At 46.4% G+C, this 25,478-nt stretch overlaps 1 protein-coding gene across 1 annotated transcript in view; it reads left to right on the top strand.

Moving 5' to 3' along the window:
• Positions 1-25,478, top strand: part of LOC137367179 (dynein axonemal heavy chain 8-like) — a 2,062,041-nt gene that overhangs the window by 1,126,764 nt on the left and 909,799 nt on the right. The window contains exon 70 of the mRNA XM_068028615.1: positions 21,208-21,395. Within this exon, the coding sequence (XP_067884716.1) occupies positions 21,208-21,395 (188 nt within the window). The remainder of the gene's footprint in view (positions 1-21,207; positions 21,396-25,478) is intronic.

Below are 25,478 nucleotides of genomic sequence, written 5' to 3'. Positions count from 1 at the left end.
CCGACCTCCACCCTCCCTCTACCCCCCTACCTCCACCCCTCCCTCTACCCCCCTACCTCCACCCCTTCACCACAGTTGAATATCTGAATTGCAGTTGCAAAGTCGGGGAAATAGCATTCAAAACAAAACCTCAACAATTCTGGGTTTAATTATTGAGAAGTTTTATTAAGTTCATTAAGTATCCGAGGAACTGCTGTGCATGGATACATGAGTGTTGTGTCGCCAGCATTCCTGTGAGACAGACAGGCCGAGTCTCTGCGATGCACAGCTAAAGAGATTGTTCCTGGAGAGCCTTGTGGTGAATGAATGCTTGGCTCTCTATTCCACTACTGTATTGTCCATGTGAAGAAGGCAAAGTCACAAGAGTCTGAGCTCAGTCTATTCTTGGTGAATGTTCCCCAAGCGCATCCCAATGCGCACTCCCACTTCATCCATAAATGCAATGTTCCTTTCCACATCGTGACAAGCTCCACAGCATGATCCAGTTGCCTTCGTTGCTTGAATGCTGACCTTAATTCTCAAGGGTTGTTTTCTCAAGGGCACGTTTTACATGAAAAGAAATAAGGAAAGAACATGAGTGTCGGAGCTACCCTCCCTCCAATGAAATTACCGTTGAGCATGCTTTATGTTCTGCAGTATAGGCATGTACTGATAACACCGCCAATGAATCACTTAGTACCCACCTCAGCTGTAGGAGTCAGGATGATGTAACTGCCCCCATCTCGTGATGGTTCAATGCTGCTCTCAGGGAAAACATGAATGATGTGAGGGTGCTGGAAAAAGAAGCACATTTCTTTTGGACTATGAACATAAAGCAGGCCATTTAGCCCAGCTGTTCCCTGCTAGTGGTCCTGTACCTTCCCATACGCTCCCATTTAATCCTGCCTACTACTATCAGCATCACCTTCCATTTCTTTCACTCTTACCTACTTTTGCCTTAAAGCAACATTGGGGATGGAGAACGGTGTGGCTGCACTCCCACCTCACCAGTTGTGTACGCAGCAAGAGCATTCACATTCGTCCTACCAGTGGACACGGCATGCTTGTTTCTTTTAGTGCTCAGTCTCTTCTTGCTGAATGTTCCCCAAGTGCTTGATCCCTTTGGACGCCCTCTCTGCTTGACAGGCAGCAGCTGGCAATTGCAGAGTCTCACAAGGCTCACATGGTTGTTTCAAGGGCGGATGGGGAAACAGGTGGCAGTGTGTCCATGTGCACTGCTCTGATGGGTGCAGGAACAGGTGGCTGTGTGTCCATGTGCACTGCTCTGATGGGTGCAGAATGGGTGCAGCTGGGAGATGCTTCCTGATCGCATTGATCTCATTGATGTCTTTATCCACAATGGCTGATCTCACGCGGCAGGCGCTGGATCCCATGAAATCGACAAAAACACCCACAGTCTTGTCCAGCATCTGAGCCATCTCAATCCGCACCATGGCATAGAACACAGCCCTGCCCCTACCAACATTGTCCTGCACAATCACCTGGTACAGAGGTAGCCGCATTTGTTCACTTTGTATGTTCCATCCATGAACAGCAGTTCAGGAAAGGCCTGCATGTGGGCCTTCATGGCTGGTGTCATGAAGGCAATATAGAGGATGTTGCTTCCCTGCAGGCCAACCCGCACTGCAGCCCCTTCCTGCTGAATCTTCTCCAGCATATCACACAGTGCATCCATGCTGTCATCCCGTTTTGAGCCGGGATTTTACATTTCTAATGTCACTAAGGGTCACGGTCTTATTGAATGAACGCTCGATATAATCCTTCAGCTGTTTGTTCCCAGCCTGCAGCTGGAGCAATTCTTATGCCTTCTGCCTTTCATCGTGGTTCAGTTGTTGTCTCCTTGCATAGAACCGTAAACATTCTGGATGCAAAACATAACCGGTATGTACAAGATGGTAGGAGCTGACACATAGTTTGTTCTTGCTCGTATTGAATTTCACACTGATGAAGACCTCACAGCCCAGGGCGAGATACCTGAAAAGTTACACAGACATTCAATGAGCACGCCCCAAGTTCATCGTGCCCTCACCAAAACGACAGCCATCCCCAGGTGTGTTGTTGGCAGCAGTTTACATGTGCACCGTGACAAGGTCCCAAAATCTGGTGCGCACCTGTTTTGCAGTGCAGAGGAGGTTGCACAGAGGTGGTCGAACAGCCATTGCTCCATCCAGGAAATCACAACAAAGGCAGTCCGTAGACATGGGGGTGGTATGCACGTGGCTTTGTGGGCACAGGATCTCACTGACGAGATGTATTGATACTGCAAATCTAATCTTGGTTCGATGCGCATCAAGGAACAGCTTTACAGGACTGACAAGCTACACAAGTGGAAATGTAGTGACTGCAGCACCTACCTCTGATTCAGTCTCACCACAGTAGAACGGATGCGTGGCTGCCCATAGTGTACACAGCACAGCCTCACCGAAATGTTTTCAGAGCAACTTACAACAGGGACTGGAGGACATGTACTGCCTGCACACCATCCCAGATAATGGAAAAGATTTTAGTGTAGTGCAGTGGACTGGAGCACATGCAGTGCCCCAGACAATGGAAATGTTTTCAGAGCAACTTACAACAGCAGAGCAACTTACCTTGGAGCAATCTCCTCTGTCTAATAAAAATGAAGCAGACTGAAATCTCCAAAACGACTAAATAATTGTGAGAAAATGCCCGACGAAACCTCTCCTCCTTCCACTTTCAGAAACTCGCGCCGAAGCTTTGACGCATGCGCGAATATCGGAAGATTGACGCATGCGTGAATACCCATTGGCATTGCATAAAGCGCATGTGCAGAGGCCGACCAGGCGCGTTGCCCGAGGAAGTCCACGTAACGCGATGACGTCATCGGCGCATGCGCTAACCAGTCCCGGAAAGCCGGAACGCAGCGCATGCGCAGAGAGCAGGAGACCGTCTGCGCATGTGCGCACCACGGCGCAGCCTGATGATGTCAGTGGGGAGCTGCGTTGTCAGGAATCACTTTGAATCGATAAATGAGGTGTTCCTTCACTTGACTAATGCTTTGTCTTTCAGCACACCATTAACATACCATCAGCCTTTGTTCCAAGACCTTCTGGTCAGTTATTCTCTGTGAACCTGTCCTATCAACACCTGCACCATTTTTATCTCTTGCCCCATCCCCGCTTCACTTGCTTGAAACCTTTTACATTTCGAATATTTGTCAGTTCTGAAGCGGGTCTCTGACCTGAAACGTTAACTCTGCTTCTCTCTGCACAGCTGCTGCCAGACCTGCTGAGTATTTCCCGCATTTCTTGCTTTTTACTCCATTTAACCTTCTCTGAACAAAGAACAAAGAAGAAAGAACAGTACAGCACAGGAACAGGCCATTCGTCCCTCCAAGCCTGCGCCGATCTTGATGCCTGCCTAAACTAAAACCTTCTGCATTTCCAGGGACCGTATCCCTCTATTCCATCCCATTCATATATTTGTCAATATGCCTCTCAAACGTCATTATCGTACCTGCTTCCACCACCTCCCCCGGCAGCAAGTTCCAGGCACTCACCACCCTCTGTGTAAAGAACATGCCTCGCACATCCCCTCTAAACTTTGCCCCTCTCACCTTAAACCTATGTCCCCTAGTAACTGACTCTTCCACCCTGGGAAAAAGCTTCTGACTATCCACTCTGTCCATGCCGCTCATAACTTTGTAAATCTCTATCATGTCACCCCTCCACCTCCATCGTTCCAGTGAAAACAATCCGAGTTTATCCAACCTCTCCTCATAGCTAATGCCCTCCAGACCAGGCAACATCCTGGTAAACCACTTCTGTACCCTCTCCAAAGCCTCCACGTCCTTCTGGTAGTGTGGCGACCAGAATTGCACGCAATATTCTAAGTGTGGCCGAACTAAAGTTCTGTACAGCTGCAGCATGACTTGCCAATTTTTAAACTCTATGCCCCGACCGATGAAGGCAAGCATGCCGTATGCCTTCTTGACTACCTTATCCACCTGCGTTGCCACTTTCAGTGACCTGTGGACCTGTATGCCCAGATCTCTCTGCCTGTCAATACTCCCAATGGTTCTGCCATTTACTGTATACTTTCCACCTGCATTAGGCCTTCCAAAATGCATTACCTCACATTTGTCTGGATTAAACTCCATCTGCCATTTCTCCACCCAAGTCTCCAACCGATCTGATCCTGCTGTATCCTCTGACAATCCTCATCACTATCCGCGACTCCGCCAACCATTGTGTTGTCCGCAAACTTACTAATCAGACCAGCTACATTTTCCTCCAAATCATTTATATATACTACAAACAGCAAAGGTCCCAGCACTGATCCCTGCGGAACACCACTAGTCACATCCCTCCATTCAGAAAAGCACCTTCCACTGCTACCCTCTGTCTTCTATGACAGAGCCAGTTCTGTATCCATCTTGCCAGCTCACCTGTGATCCTGTGTGACTTCACCTTTTGTACCAGACTGCCATGAGGGACCTTGTCAAAGGCTTTACTGAAGTCCATATAGATAACATCCACTGCCCTTCCTTCATCAATCATCGTTGTCACTTTCTCAAAAAACTCAATCAAATTAGTGAGACATGACCTCCCCTTCACAAAACCATGCTGCCTCTCGCTAATAAGTTTGTTTGTTTCCAAATGGGAGTAAATCCTGTCCCGAAGAATCCTCTCTAAAAATTTCCCTACCACTGATGTAAGGCTCACCGGCCTATAATTTCCTGGATTATCCTTGCTACCCTTCTTAAACAAAGGAACAACATTGGCTATTCTCCAGTCCTCTGGGACCTCACCTGTAGCCAATGAGGATGCAAAGATTTCTGTCAAGGCCCCAGTAATTTCTTCCCTTGCCTCCCTTAGTATTCTGGGGTAGATCCCATCAGGCCCTGGGGACTTATCTACCTTAATGCTTTGCAAGACACCCAACACCTCCTCCTTTTTGATAATGAGATGACGGTGACTATCTACACTCCCTTCCCTCGGCTCATCATCCACCAAGTCCCTCTCTTTGGTGAATACTGATACAAAGTACTCATTTAGTACCTCGCCCATTTCCTCTGGCTCCACACATAGATTCCCTTCTCTGTCCTTGACTGGCCCAGCCCTTTCCCCAGTTACCCTCTTGCTCTTGATATATGTATAAAAAGCCTTGCATTAATCAGTAATGCAACTCCCCCACCCCTTTTACATCCCCCTCTATCCCACCTGAAACTTCTAAATCCTGGAACATTTAGCTGCCAATCCTGTTCATCCCTCAACCAAGTCTCTGTAATAGCAACAACATCATAGTTCCAAGTACTAATCCAAGCTCTAAGTTCATCTGCCTTACCTGTTACACTTCTCGCATTGAAACAAATGCACTTCAGACCACCAGTCCCGCTGTGCTCCGCAACATCTCCCTGCCTGCTCTTCCTCTTAGTCTTACTGGCCTTATTTACTAGTTCCCCCTCATTTATTTCACTTGCTGTCCTACTGCTCTGGTTCCCACCCCTCTGCCACACTAGTTTAAACCCTCCCGAGTGACGCTAGCAAACCTCGCAGCCAGGATATTTGTGCCCCTCCAGTTTAGATGCAACCCGTCCTTCTTGTACAGGTCCCATCTGTCCCTGAAGAGATCCCAATGGTCCAGATATCTGAAACCCTCCCTTCTACACCAGCTATTCAGCCACATGTTTAACTGCACTATCTTCCTATTTCTAGCCTCACTGGCACGTGGCACAGGGAGTAATCCCGAGATTACAACCCTGGAGGTCCTGTCTTTTAACTTTCTACCTAACTCCCTAAACTTCCCCTGCAGGACCTCGTCACTCTTCCTGCCCATGTCGTTGGTACCGATGTGTACCACAACCTCAGGCTGTTCACCCTCCCCTTTCAGAATGCGCCCTGTCCGTTCAGAGACATCCTTGACCCTGGCACCAGGGAGGCAACATACCATCCTGGAGTCTCTTTCACGTCCAAAGAAGCACCTATCTGTGCCCCTGACTATAGAGTCCCCTATAACTATTGCTCTTCTGCGCTTTGTCCCTCCCTGCTGAACAACAGTGCCAGCCATGGTGCCACTGCTCTGGCTGCTGCTGTTTTCCCCTGATAGGCCATCCCCCCCAACAGTATCCAAAACAGTATACTTGTTAGAGAGGGGGATAGCCACAGGGCATTCCTGCACTGACTGCCTGCCCCTTCTAGCAGTCACCCATCCATCTGCCTGCACCTTGGGTGTAACCACTTCTCTAAAACTCCTGTCTATGACGCTTTCTGCCACCTGCATGCTCCCAAGTGCATCCAGTTGTCGCTCCAACTGATCCATGCGGTCTGTGAGGATCTGCAACTGGGTACACTTCCTGCAGATGTAGTCGTCCGGAACGCTGGAAGCGTCACGGACCTCCCACATCTCACAAGTGAAGCACTTTACCCCTCTAACTGACATTTCTAGCACTAATTAAATTAATTTAAAATGAATAAATACTTATTAAATCCTTACTAAAATGTTATAGCTTTATGGTCCCTCGTGCTAGATACCTACTATAAATATTAAATGCTAACTAAATACAGTAATCTCCTCCCTCTGGTTTAGTTACTCTACTTATTTAGTTAATTAGGGTTTTAATCAACTTTTATCAATTTCAAATTCAGTAAAAAAAAATTCCCTACCAGCCAATCAGGTCACAGCTATCCTGTGACATCACTTTCAGTTTTTATTACCAGAGGTAAGTTTTTGATACTTACCGGTCTGGAACTTTGCCCTTCGAGTCTTCTCCCAGTCAGCTGTGCTCTTAATAAGCTCTGGGCTCCCCTCACTCTGAGGACAGGTAGGAAATGAAAGGAGCTCCTCGCTCCCTCCTTACCGAACTTCCACTGTAGCACTCTATTGCAACCCAAGTCAGCACTCCAGTGCAAAAAAAAAGAACAAACTAGGTTCTTCATCCTCTTCATCTAACTGAAATCCTTCATCACTGGCACCAATGCCCTCAGCCCAATCATCTTCAGCTGCTTCATCAATGACCTTCCTTCCATCATAAGGTCAGAAGTGGGCATGTTTGCTGATGATCGCACAGTATTTAGTTCTATTAGCAACTTCTCAGATAATGAAACAGCCTGTGCCTTCATGAAGCAAGTCCTGGACAACATTCAGACTTGGGCTGATAAGTGGCAAGTAACATTTGTGCCAAGCAAGTGCCAGGCAATAATCCTCACCCACAAGACAGAATCTAACCATCTCCCCTTGACATTCGAGGGCATTACCAGTGCTGAATCCCCCACCATCAACATCCTAGGGGTCACCATTGACCAGAAACTGATATAGACCAACCACATAAATAGCATGGCTATAAGAAAAGGTCAGATTTTGGGAATTCTGCAAAGAGTATCTCCCCTCCTGACTCCCCAAAGCCTGTCCACCATCTACAAGTCACAAGTCAGGAATGTGATGGAATACTCTCCACTTGCCTGGATGAGTGCAGTTCCAACAGCACTCAAGAAGCTTAACAACATCCAGGACAAAACAAACTGCTTGATTGTCATCCCATCTACCTTAAACATTCACTCCTTCCACCATGGCACACCATGGCTGCAGTGTGTACCATCTTCAAGTTGCACTGCAGCAACTCACCAAGGCTCATTCATCAGCACCTTCCAAACACACGACCTCTAATGCCCAGAAGAACAAGAGCAGCAGACATATGGGAGCATTACCACCTCTAAGTTCCCCTCCAAGTCACACATCATCTTGACTTGGAAGTATATTGCCATTCCTTTGCTGTCACTGTGTCAAAATTGTGGATCTTCCTCCCTAACAACACTCTGGGCATATCTACACCACATGGACTGGAGCAGTTCAAGAATCTGGCTCACCACAACTTTTTCAAGGGCAAGTAAGAATGAGCAATAAATGCTGTCCTAGCCAGCCATGCCCACATCCCATGAATGAAGAAAAAAGTAGTAAATCTTCACCCTCTCTAAGGCCTTAACATTGTTTCCTAAATACTCCAGCTGAGGCCCAACTAGCATTTTATAACATAAAGCATAACTTATTTACTTCTGTACTCGGTGGGCTGAATTTTAACTGCAAGGTACGGGTGGGGAGGGGTTAAAGCCCTGAAAAGTGGTGCTGGGTCAGGAATCCAGTATGCTCCACCCAATTCCAGGTTTAACCTGGATGGGTTTGCAGGTGAGCGGGGACCTCCTGTCAAGTAAGTAATTAAAATATGCGAAGAGGCAATCAACTGTGAATTTAACCCAGCATTTTGGCTTTAACAGCCAGTGCACAAGTTTCCCAAGCTGTGTAGAACATGCCAGGGTCAACAGGGCAAGGGGGCGGTGGGTATTCATTGAAGAATGAAATTGGCATACTGGGAAGCCTTTGAAAGATTGAAATCACAAAATCTGTGGCCAGCCTTAGTGAAAAGCTTGTGCTTGCAGGTTTTGTTCTGAGATCCTGAATTTACTGTGTTGAGGATCACTTCCAACTTTTTGGAAGTACTTTCAACTGCCTTGGAGTATAGTCACCTTCATCTCAACTTCCCTGCTGTCAGCCTTGAGCCTATAGCATGGGAGCAACTTATGCAGATGTAGCATGGACCTCCGATAAGGAGCAATAGCACCAACAGCAGCTGCCTTCCCTGCAGTTAAGTGCTGCTTCGCATGACAGAGGGGATGGACACAGAGCTCCAACTCGAAGGAGGCAATACCCTCAGCTCAGGTCTGCAGACAGAAGGTGAGCTTCTGTATCCTGATGAAGCAACAGTGCCTCAGGAAGCTCAGGTTTTTGTGGCAGTTTGTGGCTTTCGAGGCTGCAGGTGCTGGGAGAAGACTTCCTTCCAAGTGGGCCAGGTGGGGACACATTGCCAGTGGCTGACGAGGTCACTGTAGCCCTGTATTCTGGCTTATTCCAGGGATCTGCTGATGACATCGCAAGGATCGCTCAATCTGCTGCTCACAAGTGCATCTCCTGAGTCATTGATGCCTTGTTTTCTCAGGCCGCCATTTATGTCTACTTTGTCACAGATGAGGCTAGTTAAACACAGAAGGTTGTTGACTTTGCTGCAGTGCCTGGATTCCCACAGATGCAGGGAGTCATTGATTGTACACACATGGTAATCAAGACGACCTCAGATCAGCCTGGAGTCTTCATCAACTGCAAGAGATTCCACTCCCTCAATGTTCAGATACATGTCTCTGGATGCAGAAATCAACAAGCGCACGGGAAAGGCTTCCACTGCTATGTCCAGACTGTCCAAGAGAGTGTGGGAAAATGGCGCACTGACACGGAACACAAAAGTCCGAGTGTATCAGGCCTGTGTCCTCAGTACCTTGCTCGATGGCAGCGAGGCCTGGACAACGTATGTCAGCCAAGAGCGACGTCTCAATTCATTCCATCTTCGCTGCCTCCGGAGAATACTTGGCATCAGGTGGCAGGACCGTATCTCCAACACAGAAGTCCTCGAGGCGGCCAACATCCCCAGCTTATACACACTACTGAGTCAGCGGCGCTTGAGATGGCTTGGCCATGTGAGCCGCATGGAAGATGGCAGGATCCCCAAAGACACATTGTACAGCGAGCCCGCCACTGGTATCAGACCCACTGGCTGTCCATGTCTCCGCTTTAAAGACGTCTGCAAACGCGACATGGAATCCTGTGACATTGATCACAAGTCGTGGGAGTCAGTTGCCAGCATTCGCCAGAGCTGGCGGGCAGCCGTTAAGACGGGGCTAAAGTGTGGCGAGTCGAAGAGACTTAGTAGTTGGCAGGAAAAACGACAGAGGCGCAAGGAGAGAGCCAACTGTGTAACAGCCCCGACAAAGAAATTTCTCTGCAGCACCTGTGGAAGAGCCAGTCACTCTAGAATTGGCCTTTATAGCCACTCCAGGCGCTGCTCCACAAACCACTGACCACCTCCAGGCGCTTATCCATTGTCTCTCGAGATAAGGAGGCCAAAGAAGAATGTTCAGATAGTTTGTGACCACCGGAAGGTGATCATGCATAACTGCACCAGGGAGCTGTCATGATTCATTCATTCTGTGGCAGTCACATCTCCCAGTTTTCGCTCCTCCACACAGCATCAGCAGCTGGCTCCTGAGAGACAAAGGCTACCCTATGAAGACCTGGCGGATGACATCTGAAAGGAACCCAACCAGTGAACCAGAGGAGAGTTACAACAGGAGCCACATGAGCACAAGGGTAATAATAGAACAAGCTGTTGGGTTGCTCAAAATGTACTTCACATATAAAATAAAGTGACATCAGCAAAAGGGAAGCAGCTGACTGGTGAATAGCGCATTTCTAGATGTGGTCACCCCACAGTTTCAGGGTCTGCAGGCAGAGAGGGAATGTGTGACCATCAGGCAGTCAAGGAGGACCAGGCAGGTAGTGCAGGAGTCCCTAAAGTTCATCTCGCTCTCCAACTGGTATTCAGTTCCGAATACTGGTGAGCGTGATGGTTCCTCGGGAGTGCAAGTCCACGGCATGATGGCTGGCTCAGCTGCACAGAGGGCAGGAGGAAGATTGGGAAAGCTATAATGATAGGGGATTCTATAGTTAGGGGAACAGACAGCATTTCTGCAACTGCAGATGTGAATCCAGGATGGTATGTTGCCTCTCTGGTGGCAGGGTCAAGGATGTCAATGAGCAGCTGCAGAGCACTCTGAGAGGGGAGGGTGGACAACCAGCTATCATTGCCCATATTGGTACGAACAACATAGATAGAAAAAATTATGAGGTCCTGCAGGCAGAATGTAAGGAGCTAGGAAAGAAACTAGCACGCAGGACCTCAGAGATAATAATTTCCATATTACTCCCAGTGCCATGCGCTAGTGAGAATAGAAGTAGAAGTATAGAGCAGATGAATGCTGGAGACATGGTGCAGGAGGGAGGGCTTTAAATTCCTGGGATAATGGGACCAGTCTGGGGCAGATGGTTCCATACGAGCCAGACAGGTTGCAACTTAACAGAGCTGCGACCAGGATGAGAACCAGGAAATAACATTAGAGAGAAAAAACAAGGTTCACAAAAAATTGGGGGAGGCAGATGCACTAGAATAGGAAATACTAAGCTATTAGGTGGGGTCAGAGTAAGAGGAAATGCAATCAGGTCTAAAGTTAGTTTTCAGTTCATGTATTGTGGTAAACAAGATTAGTGAGCTGCAGGCACAGATAGCACGTGGGAATATGATTTTGAGATGAAAACAGAGACCTGGCTCAAAAACATGGCAGGATAATATTACAGTGTTGGAGAGAGAGGATGTTTTAGAGGGCCAAGGATGGAATCTATGTTTAAAGCTAAGAAACAATAGAGGTACCATTATATTGCTGGGGTATTCTATAGGCCACCAACTGGTGGGAAAGATATAGGGGAACACATTTGCAAGGAAATAACAGAGACATACAAGAATGATAGAGCTTATAATGGGAGGCCCTAATTATGCTAATATAGACTTGAATAATGATAATGTAAAGGGCAGAGAGGGGGAAGAGTTTCTGAAGTGTGTTGAAGAAAATTTTATCGATCAGGCTGTTTCCGGCCCAACGAGGAAAGAGGCATTGTTGGATCTGATTCTAGGAAATGAGGTAGGTCAAGTGGATCAAGTGTAATTGGAGGAAGATTTAGGAGACAGTGATCTTAGTATCATAGGGTTTAGGCTAGCTATGGAAAAGGGCAAAAAGCAATCCAGAGTAAAAATAATTAATTGGGGGAGGGCCTAATTCAATGGGGTGAGAATGGATGTGGCCCAGGTATATTAGAATCAAAGATTGACAGGCAAATGAGCTGCCTTTAAAGAGGAGATAGGTTGGGCACAGCCGTGGTACATTCCCACAAATGGACAAGGTGGGTAAAACAAATCCAGAGCTCCCAAGATGACAAAAGAAATAGAGATTAAAATGAAGCAGAGAAAGTATCAGGTTGATAATACAAGTGAAAGCCAGGCTGAATATAGGAAATTCAGAGGGAAAGTGAGAAAGGAAATAAGACAAGCAAAGACAGTGTATGAGAAGTGACTGGCAGCCAACATAAAATGGAATCCAAAAGTCTTCTATAGGCATATAGTTGTAAAAGGATGTCAAAAGGAGGGGTAGGAACAATTGGGGACTAAAAAGGGAATGTACGCATGGAGGCAGAGAGCATGGCTGAGGTACTAAATGAGTACTTTGCATCTGTCTTTGCCAAGCAAGAAGGTGGTGCCAAAATCAGAGTGAAAGAGGAGATAGTTGAGATATTAGATGGGCTAAGAATTAATAAAGATTAGTGTTATGGCCACTTAGTGCAATGTGGGTGGTTCCCACTGTTCAACTCCCCACCTGACCAGCAAATGTATTTTTATTGAAGTTTAACTCCTTGGTACTTTACTTTTCAAATAAACAGACAGCGACAGGTTTTCTTGTAGGTTTTAAAAACAGAAAGTCAATTGTTTATTGATCAATACACTTATCCTAAAATTGTCACAATCGCATCCACTCACGCATTGGCTCACACACACAGAGGAGACAGATAGATAGGGAAAAAGGGAAAAGTAATTTTTAGGGGGAGGGAGGAGGCCACAATAAACCTGTTGAATTGTCTTGCAAATCGAGTTCTCATTGGCTGCAGGCCTGAGATGATTGTAGATTTCCATCTTGATTGAAAGTTCAGTTGAAGATGGTAGATCACTTCTAGTTTACTGTAGATGTAGATGTAGGATTCTACAGCACGGCACGTGCCTTCTGGCTTGCTGGAAAATAAGCTGCTGGATGGTGTTTCTCTTCTCTCTCTTTCTCTTTGGAATCTCTCTCTCTGGGCTGTTTTTTTTTAAGGAAAGCTGTGTTACTTCTCATCTCCAGGGAAGGTGGTGGTATAGTGGTATTTTCATTGGACTAGTAATCCAGACACCCAGGGTATTGCTCTCGGGACATGGGTTCAAATCCCACCCCAACAGAAGGTGGAATTTGAATTCAAATAATAAATCTGGAATTAAAAGTTAGTCTAATGATGGCCATGAAACAATTGTGGTAAAAACCCATCTGGTTCACTAATGTCCTTTCGGGAAGGAAATCTGCTGTCCTTACCTTGCCTGGCCTACAGGTGACTCCAGACCCACAGCAATATGCTCAACTCTTAACTGCTCTTTGAAATGGCCTAGCAGCCATGCAGTTGTGGAAAACTGCTACAAAGTCAATAAGGAATAAAACAAGATGGACCATCTGGCATCGACCTAAGCACCAGAAACAATAATGGCAAATCCAGCCCTTTTCTTTCCAGCCCTGTCCTAACTCTTTTCCAAGATTCTCTGCCCTGTCAACCCTGCAAAGTCCTCCTCACTAACATCTGGGGGCTTGTGCCAAAATTGGGTGAGCTGTCCCACAGATATTCAAGAGAACAGCCTGACATAGTCATACTCATGGAATCATACCTTACAAAGTCCCAGACACTGCCATCACCATCCCCAAGTATGTCCTGTCCCACCAGCAGGACAGACCCACCAGAGATGGCGGCACAGTGGTATACAGCCAGGAGGGAGTTTCCCAGGGAATCTGCAACATCGACTCTGGACCCCATGAAGTCTCATGGCATCAGGTCAAACATGGGCAAGGAAACCACCTGCTGATTATCATCTACTGCCCTCCCTGAATCAATACTCCTCCATGTTGAACAGCACTTGGAGGAAGCATTGAGTGTGGCAAGGGTACAGCATTTACTCTGGGTGGGGGACTTCAATGTCCATCACCAAGAGTGGCTTGGTATCACCACTACTGGCCGAGTCTTAAAGGACATAGCTGCAGGACTGGGTCTGCAGCAAGTGGTGAGGGAACCAACAAGAGGGAAAAACATACTTGACCTCATCCTCACCAATCTACATGCTGCAGATGCAATATACAAACTGGGTGGTTTTATTTTAATAAAAAAAAGTCAACAGTGCATGACAGTATTGGTAGGAGTGATCACTGCACAGTCCTTGTCGAGAAAAAGTCTCGTCTTCACATTGAGGATACCGTCCATCGTGTTGTGTGGCACTCTCTTCCCTTCTCTCTTAGGCGGTCCCTGAGGAACGAGGATGGCCTTCTTCCATTCCAGGATTATGGGTCTTTAGGTTATTGAATAGTCAAATTCTGGATCCGCACACACACTGCTGCAGGTGGTGTTTGTGAGGCGTGAATGGGATGCTCGAAATCCCGAATGCTTCTTCCACTGTTTGCACTTGGTCGCTGCCTGGGCATGTCGACATTGTTTGAACTAGCTGGCACCGTCGTAGATGCTTCTTCTCCATTTTGGGCAGTCTCGGGCAAAAGATTCCCACGAATCAGTGGAGATGTCACATTTTTTCAGGGAGGCTTTAAGGACATCCTTGTAGTGTTCCTTCAGCCCTCCTGGTAGCCTCTTGCCGTGACGGAGCTTGGAATAGAAAACTTGTTTTGGGAATCTTGTGTCAGGCATGCCGACAATGTGGCCTGCTTAGCATAACTGACTAGCCATGACCAGTGTCTCGATAATGGGGATGTTGGCCTGAGAGAGGACACTGATATTGGAACGCCTGTCCTGCCACTGAATTTGCAGGATCTTGCGAAGGCACCGCTGGTGATATCTCTCCAGGGCTTTGAGATGTCTGCTGTACAGTATCTATGTTTTCTACGCACACAGGAGGGCAGGTAACACTGTGGCCCTGTAGACCATGAGCATGGTGCCAGGTTTGAGGTCTTTGTCATCAAACGCTCTTTTTCTCAGATGATCGAAGGCTGTGCTGGCACACTGGAGGCGATGCTGAGTTTCATCGTCGATGTCTGCCTCGATGAGAGGAGGCTCCCAAGGTATGGGAAGCGATTCACATTGTCCAGTGGTTTGATGTGGATCTTGATAGTCGGGGGGCAGTGTTGCGCTGCGGGAGCAGGCTGTTAGAGGACCTTTGTCTTCCGAATGTTTAGCTTAAGGCCCATTCTATCATACGCCTCCGTGAATACATCGACGAGGGTTTGAAGATCGGCCTCTGAGTATGCGCATACGCAAGCATTGTCAGCATACTGCAGCTCGATGACAGAGGTTGGAGTGGCCTTGCTTCTGGACTGGAGGCGACTTAGGTTAAATAGTTTGCCGCTCATCCTATAGATTAGATCTACTCCAGCAGGGAGCTTCAAGGAGTTGAGGTGGAGTGCTGCAGCGAGGAAGATGGAAAAGAGCGTTGGTGCAATGACACAGACTTGCTTGACCCCAGTTTGCACCCGGATTGGGTCAGTGGCAGATCCGTTGGCAAGGATTACAACTTGCATGTCGTCTTGCAGCAGGTGGAGGATGGTAATGAATTTCTCTGGGCAGCCAAATTTGAGGAGGATGTCCCATAATCCCTCCCAGTTCATAGAGTCGAAGGCCTTTATGAGGTCAAAGTAGGCCATGTATAAACGTTGCTGCTGCTCCCTACATTTTTCTTGGAGTTGTCAATAAGTTGCCGGCGTAGACGGGGTTCCTGCCGAAATTCTAAAATATGGAGGAGAGGCACTCTTGACACAAATACATGGTCTCATCTCCCACATCTGGAAGGAGGGGCACATGCCAGGGGATCTCTGAGATGCCGTAATTATGACCATCTTCAAAAATGGCGACAAGACCAACTGTAGTGACTACAGAGATGTATTCCTGCTGTCTGCCACAGGGAAGGTCATTGCAAGAGATCTACTCAACCGCCTTCACTTAGTGTCTGAAGAGCTCCTACTGGAATCACAATGTGGATTCTGTCCATCAAGAGGCACAGTGGACATGATCTTCAAAGCAAGACAACTCCAAGAAAAATGTGTGGCACTACCACTGTGCTAAATGGGATAGATTTCAAACAGATCTAGCAACGCAAAACAGGGCATCCATGAGGGCCATCAGCAACATCAGAATTGTACTCAACCACAATCTGTAACCTCATGGCCCAGCATATTCCATTACTATCACGCAGGAGGATCAACCCTGGTTCAATGAAGAGTGGAGGAGGGCATGCCAGGAGCAGCACCAAGCATACCTCAACATGAAGTGTGAAGCTACAACACAGGACTGCTTGCGTGCCAAACTGCGTAAGCAGCATGCGATAGACAGAGCTAAGTGATCCCATAACCAACGGATCAGATCTAAGCTCTGCAGTCCTGCCACAATCCAGCCGTGAATGGTGGTGGATAATTAAACAACTAGCTGGAGGAAGTGGATGCACAAATATCCCCATCCTCAATGATGGAGGAGCCCAGCACATCAGTGCGAAAGACAAGGCTGAAGCATTTGCAACAATCTTCAGCCAGAAGTGCCAAGTTGACGATCCATCCTGGCCTCCTCCCAAAGTTCCCAGCATCACAGATGCCAGTCTTCAGCCAATTTGATTCACTTAGTGTGATATCAAGAAACAACTGAAGGCGCTGGATACTGCAAAGGCTATGTGCCCTAACAATGTTCCGGCAATGTTACTGAAGACCAGTGCTTCAGAACTTGCCACGCCCCTAGCCAAGCTGTTCCAGTACAGCGACAACAATGGCATCTACCCGGCAATGTGGAAAATTGCCCAGGTATGACCCGTACACAAAAAGCAGAACAAGTCCAACCCAGCCAATTACTGCCCCATCGGTCTACTCTCAATCATCAGTAAAGTGATGGAAGATGTCGTTGACAGTGCTATCAAGCAGCACTTGCTTAGCAATAACCTGCTCAGTGATGCTCAGTTTGGGTTCCGCCAGAACCACTCAGCTCCTGACCTCATTACAGCATTGGTTCAAACATGGACAAAAGAGCTGAACTCAGGAGGTGAGGTGAGAGTTACTGCCCTAGAAATCGTGGCAGCATTTGACCGAGTACGGCATCAAGGAGCCCTAGCAAAACTGAAGTCAATGGGTATCGGGGGAAAACTCTGCTGGTTGGAGTCAAACCTAGTGCAAAGGAAGATGGTTGTGGTTGTTGAAGGTCAATCATCTGAGCTCCAGGACATCACTGCAGGAGTTTCTCAGGGTAGTATCCTAGGCCCAACCATCTTCAGCTGCTTCATCAATGACCTTCCTTCAATCATAAGGTCAGAAGTGGAGATTTTGCAGATGATTGCACGATGTTCAGCACCATTCACGATTCCTCAGTTACTGAAGCAGTCCATGTAGAAATGCAGCAAGACCTGGACAATATCCAGGCTTGGGCTGATAAGTGGCAAGTAACATTCGCACCACACAAGGGCCAGGCAATGACCATCTCCAACAAGAGAGAATCTAACCATCTCCCCTTGACATTCAATGGTATTACGATCGCTGAAGCCCCCACTATCAACTTACTAGGAATTACCATTGACCAGAAACTGAACTGGAATAGCCGTATAAATACCATGGCTACAAGAGCAGGTCAGAGGCGAGGGATCCTGAGGTGAGTAATTCACCTCCTGACTCCCCAAAGCCTGTCCACCATCTACAAGGTACAAGTCAGGAGTGTGATGGAATACTCTCCACTTGCCTGGACACCATCCAGGACAAAGCAGCCCGCTTAATTGGCACCCCATCCATTCAAACATTCACTCCACCACCGACGCAGTGACAGCAGTTTGCACCATCTACAAGATGCACTGCAGCAATGCACCAAGGCTCCTTAGACAGCACCTTCCAAATCTGTGACCTCTACTAACTAGAAGGACAATGGCAGCAAATGCATGGGAACTCCATCATCTGCAAGTTCCCCTCTAAGTCACACACCATCCTGACTTGGAACTATATTGTCGTTCCTTCACTGTTGCTGGGGCAAAATCCTGGAACTACCTTCCTAACAGCACAGTGGGTGTCCCTACCTCACATGGACTGCAGCGGTTCAAGAAGGCAGCTCACCACCACCTTCTCAAGGGTAATTAGGAAAGGGCAATAAATGCTGGCCTGGCCAGCGTCGCCCACATCCCATGACTGAATAAAAAAGGAGCTCACGGTATTGGGGGTAATGTATTAGCATGGATTGAGGATTGTTTCACACACCGAAGACAGAGAATCAGGATTGATGTGTCTTTTTTAGGTAGGAAAGACATAACTAGTGGAGTGCCACAAGGATCAGTCCTTGGGCCTCAATTATTTACTATCTCTATTAATGACTTGGAGGAGGGGGCAGAGTGTTATAGGCACAGATGCTGCCAGACCTGCTGAGTATTTCCATCTTTTCTTTTTTTTATTTTATGTAATACATCCAAATTTGCTGACGATACAAAAATAGGTGGGAGGGTATGTTGTGATGAGGACATAAGGAATCTGCAAGGTGATATAGATAGGTTGAGTGAGTGGGCAAAAACTTGGCAGATGGAGTTTAATGTAGGAAAGTGTGAGGTCATGCACTTTGGTCAGAAGAATCAAAAGGCGACTATTATTTAAACTCCAAAAAAGTGCAGCACAGAGGGATCTGGGTGTTCTTGTGCATGAAACACAAAAGGTTAGCATGCAGGTGCAGCAAGTAATTAAGAAGGCAAATGGAATTTTGGCCTTTATTGCTGGGAGGGTTGGAGTTTAAAAATAGGGAAGTCTTGTTCCAACTATACATGGTGTTGGTGAGGCCATACCTGGAGTACTGTGTACAGTTTTGGTCCCCGTATTTAAGAAAGGATATACTGGCATGGAGGCAGTTCAAAAGCGATTCACTAGGCTGACTCCTGGGTTGACTTATCAAGAACGGCTGAACATGTTAGGCCTTTATTCATTGGGGTTTGGAGGAATGAGGGGTGATCTTATTGAAATGTACAAGATTCTGAGGGGGCTTGACAGGGTAGATGTTGAGAAGATGTTTCCACTAGTGGGGGAATCTCGAACTAGGGGACACAGTTACAGAATAAGGGGACACTCATTTAAAACTGAGATGCGAAGGAATTTCTTCTCTCAGAGGGGAGTGCATGTCTGGAATTCTCTACTCCAGAGTTGTGGAGGCTAGATCACTGAAAGTATTTAAAGAGGAGGTAGATAGATTTTTGAAATATCGGGAAGTTGAGGGCTATGAGGAGCTAGCACAAAAGAGGAGTTGATGTCTGGGGCAGATCAGTCATGATCTTATTGAATGATGGGGCAGTCTTGAGGGGCCAAATGGCCTACTCATGCTCCTATTTCTTATGTCTATTGTGATCGCACAATAGCCCAGGATGTGGCTACTTCACATCTTCTTTGGGCTGAAATTTTCAGGGCACATGCGCAAGATTTGCTCCGCAGAGCCGTCGCAATATTTAGTGCGGCGGCTCATTATAAATGGCTGTGACAGCCACCACCCCCCTCCCCCCTATGAAGTGAAGCGGACGGGTTCTCCATCCCCGGCAACGGCATCCAGCGCCACTGCCCAGGCCACAGCGCCATTTTTAAAGGGCTTCCAGCCCTTCAGTTTAATTTACATTTTTATAGTTGCAGGAGTTATGAAATTAAAATGAAAAATTTATTCAAAGTTTCAACCCCCCTCTCCCGCCCTGTCAATGACTAACCATTTTGTTTATTGCTCTCTCCCACCAAAAAAAACTTACCTTGCAATCCCACCCTTCTCCCCCCAAAGTTTACAACCTTTTACCTTCAACCCCTTCCCACCATCCCTCCACCAATCACATTAGTTTTCTCTGCTTGCCCCCATCCTGAAAACTTACCTGCTCCCCCTCCCAACCAATGTTCCACCTCAGATCTCCAAATGGAAATCCAAATGCGCGGGAGTTCTGGCAACTGACCGGAATATCGCCGCGGGGCGGCCTTCGGCAGCAGGTAATTAATTCAATAATTTGAATGTATTAACATATTTAGATTGCGATGTTGACACCGATCGGTGGGGAGGGTGCCACAAGACCTTGTTGCCACTGGCAACATGGGGCAGGGCCTTCCCAGTCTCGAGGCCTGTGGGGGAGCCTCTCCCACAGGTATTTTCCAGGCCCCCCAGCCACGACTCCCGACAGGGCCTGGTAAAACTCAGCCCTTAGTTTCAGAAAAAGGTGTTCAATCCTGGAATGTTTTAGGATGGGTGCAATTGACACTTCTTAGATTTGCAGATTTTTCCTTTGCCCCTGTCAGACAGTTTGAATCCACAAAGGCATTGTTCACTTTTTAAAATAAAGGTTCATCTTTAAATGACAAAGTCATCGGCCCCACCCTTCTTCTGACTATCCTTTTACTATTCATATCTTTATAAAAAGACTTTTGGATTCCCTCTGATGTTAGCTGCTAATCTATTCTCATACTTTCTCCTGTTATTGATTTTTTCAATTGCCCTCTGTACTTTTTTTAAATTCAGTTTGTCTGCTATCAGGTTCACTGTTTTTAAATGATCTACTGTATTATGAACCGAATATGTAATTTTCTTTTTAATCTCTATATCTTTAGCTATCCACGGAACTCTAGCTTTGGATGCTCTTCCTTTCTGACTCAAGAGAAAAAAAAAGAGAAACCATCTCGTCCACACCTTAACTATCACCTCTTTGAAGCCTTCCAAATTTCAAATGCTGTTTTGCATGCCAATCTTTCATTCTAATTCACCTGGACCAGATCCCTTTACAATTCACTAAAGTTATACCTCCTCCAGTTAAGTATTAAGTAATGTTCTTTGTTCTTTTCCATAACTACAGTAAACCTGATGTTAGACCTCTGCTGCCCAAATGCATCCACACTGAAACATTCATTCCCTGATCTAGATCCAGCGCTGCTGCATAGTTGGGCTGCAAACTGATCAAGAAAGCTGAGATCCTGAGGTTCTATCGCACTTCCCTCTGCTTGTCAGTGTTTTGCTGCCCTGCCGCCAAGTTCATAACGCTGCTCTTAAATCTTCCGTTCTCCTAATATGCTTTGCTGCACTGCCTCTGCTGCGAGGTTCACACGACTTTTCAATGCTGTGCTTTCGCAATGTGCTTTGCGATACTGTCACTGCCGTCAGTTTCACGAGTTGCTTTTAAATTCTCCACTCTCTCGTTCTGTTTTTCTGCATGGCCTCTGCTGCTTGGTTCACATGCTGCTTGTAAATATACTAGAGTAGGACAGCAGTACTGTCGCTCCAGGATTGTTTCTCTTTCTTTGAAAGTCGGTCCTCACTTTTCACTTCGCTATATCATGTTATAGATAGATCAGGTGGAAAAAAAGACTGGAACTCACTTCCTGCTGCTCAATGGTAATCCAGTACTGAAAGGATTTTAATGTGATCCCATTAAAAATATTGAAAACAGTAAAATTAAAGTGAAATGATCAGATGGAATGTGAGCCAGTGAATTATGCTGATGGCTAAATAGTTGTTAAGTTTTACCAATCGACTTTATGAATTAATATGTGTTGCTTGGTACTTTTTTGCTAGGTTTGGCACAATCTGGTTCCTGGGGTTGCTTTGATGAATTTAATCGAATTGAGCTGCCCGTATTATCTGTTGCAGCACAACAGATTTATATTGTTCTCGTAGCAAGGAAAGAAAGAAAACACAATTTTATCTTCACCGATGGAGATAATGTTTCACTTAATGCAGAGTTTGGCATTTTTATCACAATGGTAAGTAAGCAAAAAGGAAGTTGAAATGTAGAAGTAGGATACAGCTTACATAGAATGCAGAGCACAAAAACATTTCGCTCAGTTGGTCCATCCAACCGTATCAGCTAATCTGCTTCATTTACCTGTGGTGTAGAATACCAACAGTTGGAATTTCTGAGCTGCCTGACCCATTTAAAATCCTCCATTGCTCCTTCAATTTTTTCCTTCACAGGAAACATACACAGGAGAGTTGGTAATGAGAAATACATTGAGATATCTGTACAATTGGGCATTGTGGAATGGCGGGAAAGGGAATGGAAATAAATAGCATCACTGCAACAAAAGGCACAAGATAAACCGGCGGCGGGCTCAGAAAATGGCGGGACGCACGTGCAGGTCTCATGTCAAAGAGTCGCCGCAATCTTTGGTGCAGCAGCTCATTTAAATAGCTGGGGCAGCCCACCCCGCAATTTCGTGGATGGGGCAAGTTTTTAATCTTTAGCAATTGCTTCAGCTGCCTGTGTACAGGCGCTGGCACCATTTTTAAAGGGCAGCCAGTCTTACCACCTAATTAAAATTTTTAAAGACATACCCCTCAAAATTAAATAAATAAAACTTTTAAGCCCCTTTTCCACCCACCCCCCCAATAACGATTACATTAACTACTTGCCCTTCCCCCCAAAACACTTACCTTTTACATCTGACCTTCCTCCCCCCAAACTGCACAAAGTTTAAAGTTCAACCCTTCCCACCATCCCCTACACCTATTACGTGCATTTGACTCTGTTCCCCCAAGCACCCCTCCGCGATGATAATCTTACCTCCTCTCCCCTCCCCAACAGTTACGCCGCCTGTCCCTGACAGGGAATTAAAGGCACAGGCGTGCCGGCTGCTGTGCCAAAGATTGAGGCAGACTCTTAAAATGTAGTTAAGTCCATGCAAATCTATTCATTTGAAATTTTAATTGAGGTCCCGGCGGCCAGCGGCGAGGTGGGGGTAGGGGTCGCCACGGAGTCTCATCGCCGCCGGGAGGATCGGGCTGGGTTTTCCCAGTGTCGAGGTCCATGCTGGACCTTATCGGAGCCATCTTCAGGTCCCCCGGCCACGCATCATGACGTCGAAGACTTGGTAAAATCTAGCCCATAGTTAGGAAAGTAGTTCTCAACAGCAATCAGAAAAAAACTACATCACTCAAATCACCTGAGAAATATCTTATAATGAACCTGCTGTGCTCTTCAAAATCACTGCCATCTTTCCTCTAGCACCTAGCAACCTTCGAATCCATGTACGGCAAGACACAAAACGGAATGTTTGAGATCACTATTATCACTACAAGGTGGTAGCACACTTGCCTCTGAGTGAGAAGGTTTCAAGGAAGTTCCAAGGAAGAGACATATAAATTTGCCAGAAAAACAACAGACCTGAGGATTGGGAGCAGTTTAGAGTTCAACAAAGGAGGACCAAGTGATTGATTAAGAAGGGGAAAATAGAGTACGAGAGCAAGCTTGCAGGGAACATAAAAACTGACTGTAAAAGTTTCTATAGGTATGTGAAGAGAAAAAGATTGGTGAAGACAAATGTAGGTCCCTTACAGTCAGAAACAGGGGTATTATGGGGAACAAAGGAATGGCTGACCAACTAAATGCATACTTCGGTTCTGTCTTCACAAAGGAGGACACAAATATCATACCAGAAATGTTGGGGAACACAGGGCTTAGTGAGAGAGAGGAACTGAAGGAAATCAGTATTAGTAGAGAAATGGTATTGGGGAAATTGATGGGATTGAAGGCCGATCAATCCCCAGGGCCTGATGGCATGCATCCCAGAGTACTTAAGGAAGTGGCCCTAGAAATAGTGGATGCATTGGTGGTCATCTTCCAAGTTTCTATAGACTCTGGAACATTTCCTACAGATTGGAGGGTAGCCAATGTAACCCCACTATTTAAAAAGGAAGGTAGAGAGAAAACAGGGAATTATAGACCAGTCATCCTGACGTCGGTAGTGGGGAAAATTCTAGAGTCCATTATCAAATATTTTATAGCAGACCACTTAGAGAACACTGGTAGAATCGGGCAGAGTCAGCATGGATTCATGAAAGGGAAATCATGCATAACAAATCTACTAGAATTCTTCGAGGATGTAACTAGTAAAGTTGATGAGGGGGAGCCAGTGGATGTGGTTTATTTGGACTTTCAGAAGGCTTTCGACAAAGTCCCACATAAGAGAATAGCGTGTAAAATTAAAGCGCATGGGATTGGGGGTAGTTATTGCGATGGATATAAAATTGGTTGGCAGACAGGAAACAAAGAGTAGGGATAAATGGGTCTTTTTCCGAATAGCAGGCAGTGACTAGTGGGGTACCATTGGGATCGGTGCTAGTACCTCAGCTACTCACAATATTTATTAATGATTTAGATGAGGGAACTAAATGTAATATCTCCAAATTTGCAGATAACACAAACTGGGTGGGAGGGTGAGTTGTGAGGAGGATGCAGAGAGGCTTCAGGGTGATTTGGACAAGTTGAGTGAGTGGGCTAATGCATGGCAGATGCAGTATAATGTGGATAAATGTGAGGTTATCAACTTTGGTAGCAAAAACAGGAAGGCAGATTATTATCTGAACGGCTATAAACTGAGAGAGGGGAATATGCAGCGAGACCTGGGTGTTCTTGTACATCAGTCGCTGAAGGTAAGCATGCAGGTGCAACAGGCGGTAAAAAAGGCAAATGGTATGTTGGCCTTCATAGCGAGAGGATTCGAGTACATGAGCAGGGATGTCTTGCTGCAATTATACAGGGCCTTGGTGACGGTACACCTGGAATATTGTGTGCTGTTTTGGTCTCCTTATCTGAGGAAGGGTGTTCTTGCTACAGAGGGTGTGCAGCGAAGGTTTACCAGACTGATTCCTGGGATGGCGGGACTGACGTATGAGGAGAGAGTGAGTCGATTAGCATTATATTTGCTGGAGTTCAGAAGAGTGAGGGGGGATCTCATAGAAACCTATAAAATTCTGACAGGACTTGACAGGATAGATGGAGGAAGGATGTTCCTGATGGTGGGGGAGTCCAGAACCAGGGGTCATAGTCTAAGGATATGGGGTAAACCTTTCAGGACTGAGATGAGGAGAAATATCTTCACCCAGAGAGTGGTGAGACTGTGGAATTCGCGACCACAGAAAGCAGTTGAGGCCAAAACATTGTATGTTTTCAAGAAGGAGTTAGATATCGCTCTTGGGTCTAAAGTGGTCAAAGGGTATGGGAGCAGTTACTGAGTTGGATGATCAGCCACGATCATAATGAATGGTGGAGCAGGCTCGAAGAGCTGCATCGCCTCCTCCTGCTGCTATTTTCTCTGTTTCTAAGGTTTCGAGTACAAGTCCCACTCCAGGACTTGAGCACAAAAATCAAGCCTGACACTCCCGTGCAGTACTGAAGGAATACTGCGGTGTTGGAGGCGCTGTCTTTCGGATGAGACATTAAACCGGGGCCTCGTCTGCCCTCTCAGGGGATGTAAATGATCTCATGGCATTATTTCAAAGAGCAGGGGAACTATCCCTGTGTCCTGGCCTATATCTATCCCTCAATGGATAAGGCTAAAAAAGGTCATCTGGTCATTATCGCATTGTTCTTTGTGGGAGTTTGCTGTACGCAAATTGGCTGTTGCATTTCCTACATTACAACAGTGCTTCATTGGCTGTAAAGCACTTTGAGACATCCTGTGGTCATGAAAAGAGATATATAAATGCAAATCTTTCTTTACCATTTCATTTGAAGTCAACTTCTCATTTTAGAGTGGGTATTTCTACTGGATATGGTAGCAAGAAATAGATTAGAAAGAAGTGGATCAGCATAATTGGTCCTCTGCCCTGTACAACTGACTACCATCTAAACAAGGGCATTTAGTTTTATTTAGTTTAGTTTAGTTTAGAGATACAGCACTGAAACAGGCCCTTCGGCCCACCGAGTCTGTGCCGACCATCAACCACCCATTTATACTAATCCTATTCTAATTCCATATTCCTACCACATCCCCAACTGTCCCTATATTTCCCTACCACCTATCTATACTAGGGGCAATTGCTAATGGCCAATTTACCGATCAACC

The sequence above is a fragment of the Heterodontus francisci genome, chromosome 3, assembly GCF_036365525.1.
Source record: "Heterodontus francisci isolate sHetFra1 chromosome 3, sHetFra1.hap1, whole genome shotgun sequence".
NCBI lineage: Eukaryota > Metazoa > Chordata > Chondrichthyes > Heterodontiformes > Heterodontidae > Heterodontus > Heterodontus francisci.
Note: the sequence above shows the minus strand (reverse complement) of the source record. Positions and strands in the feature narration are given on the sequence as shown.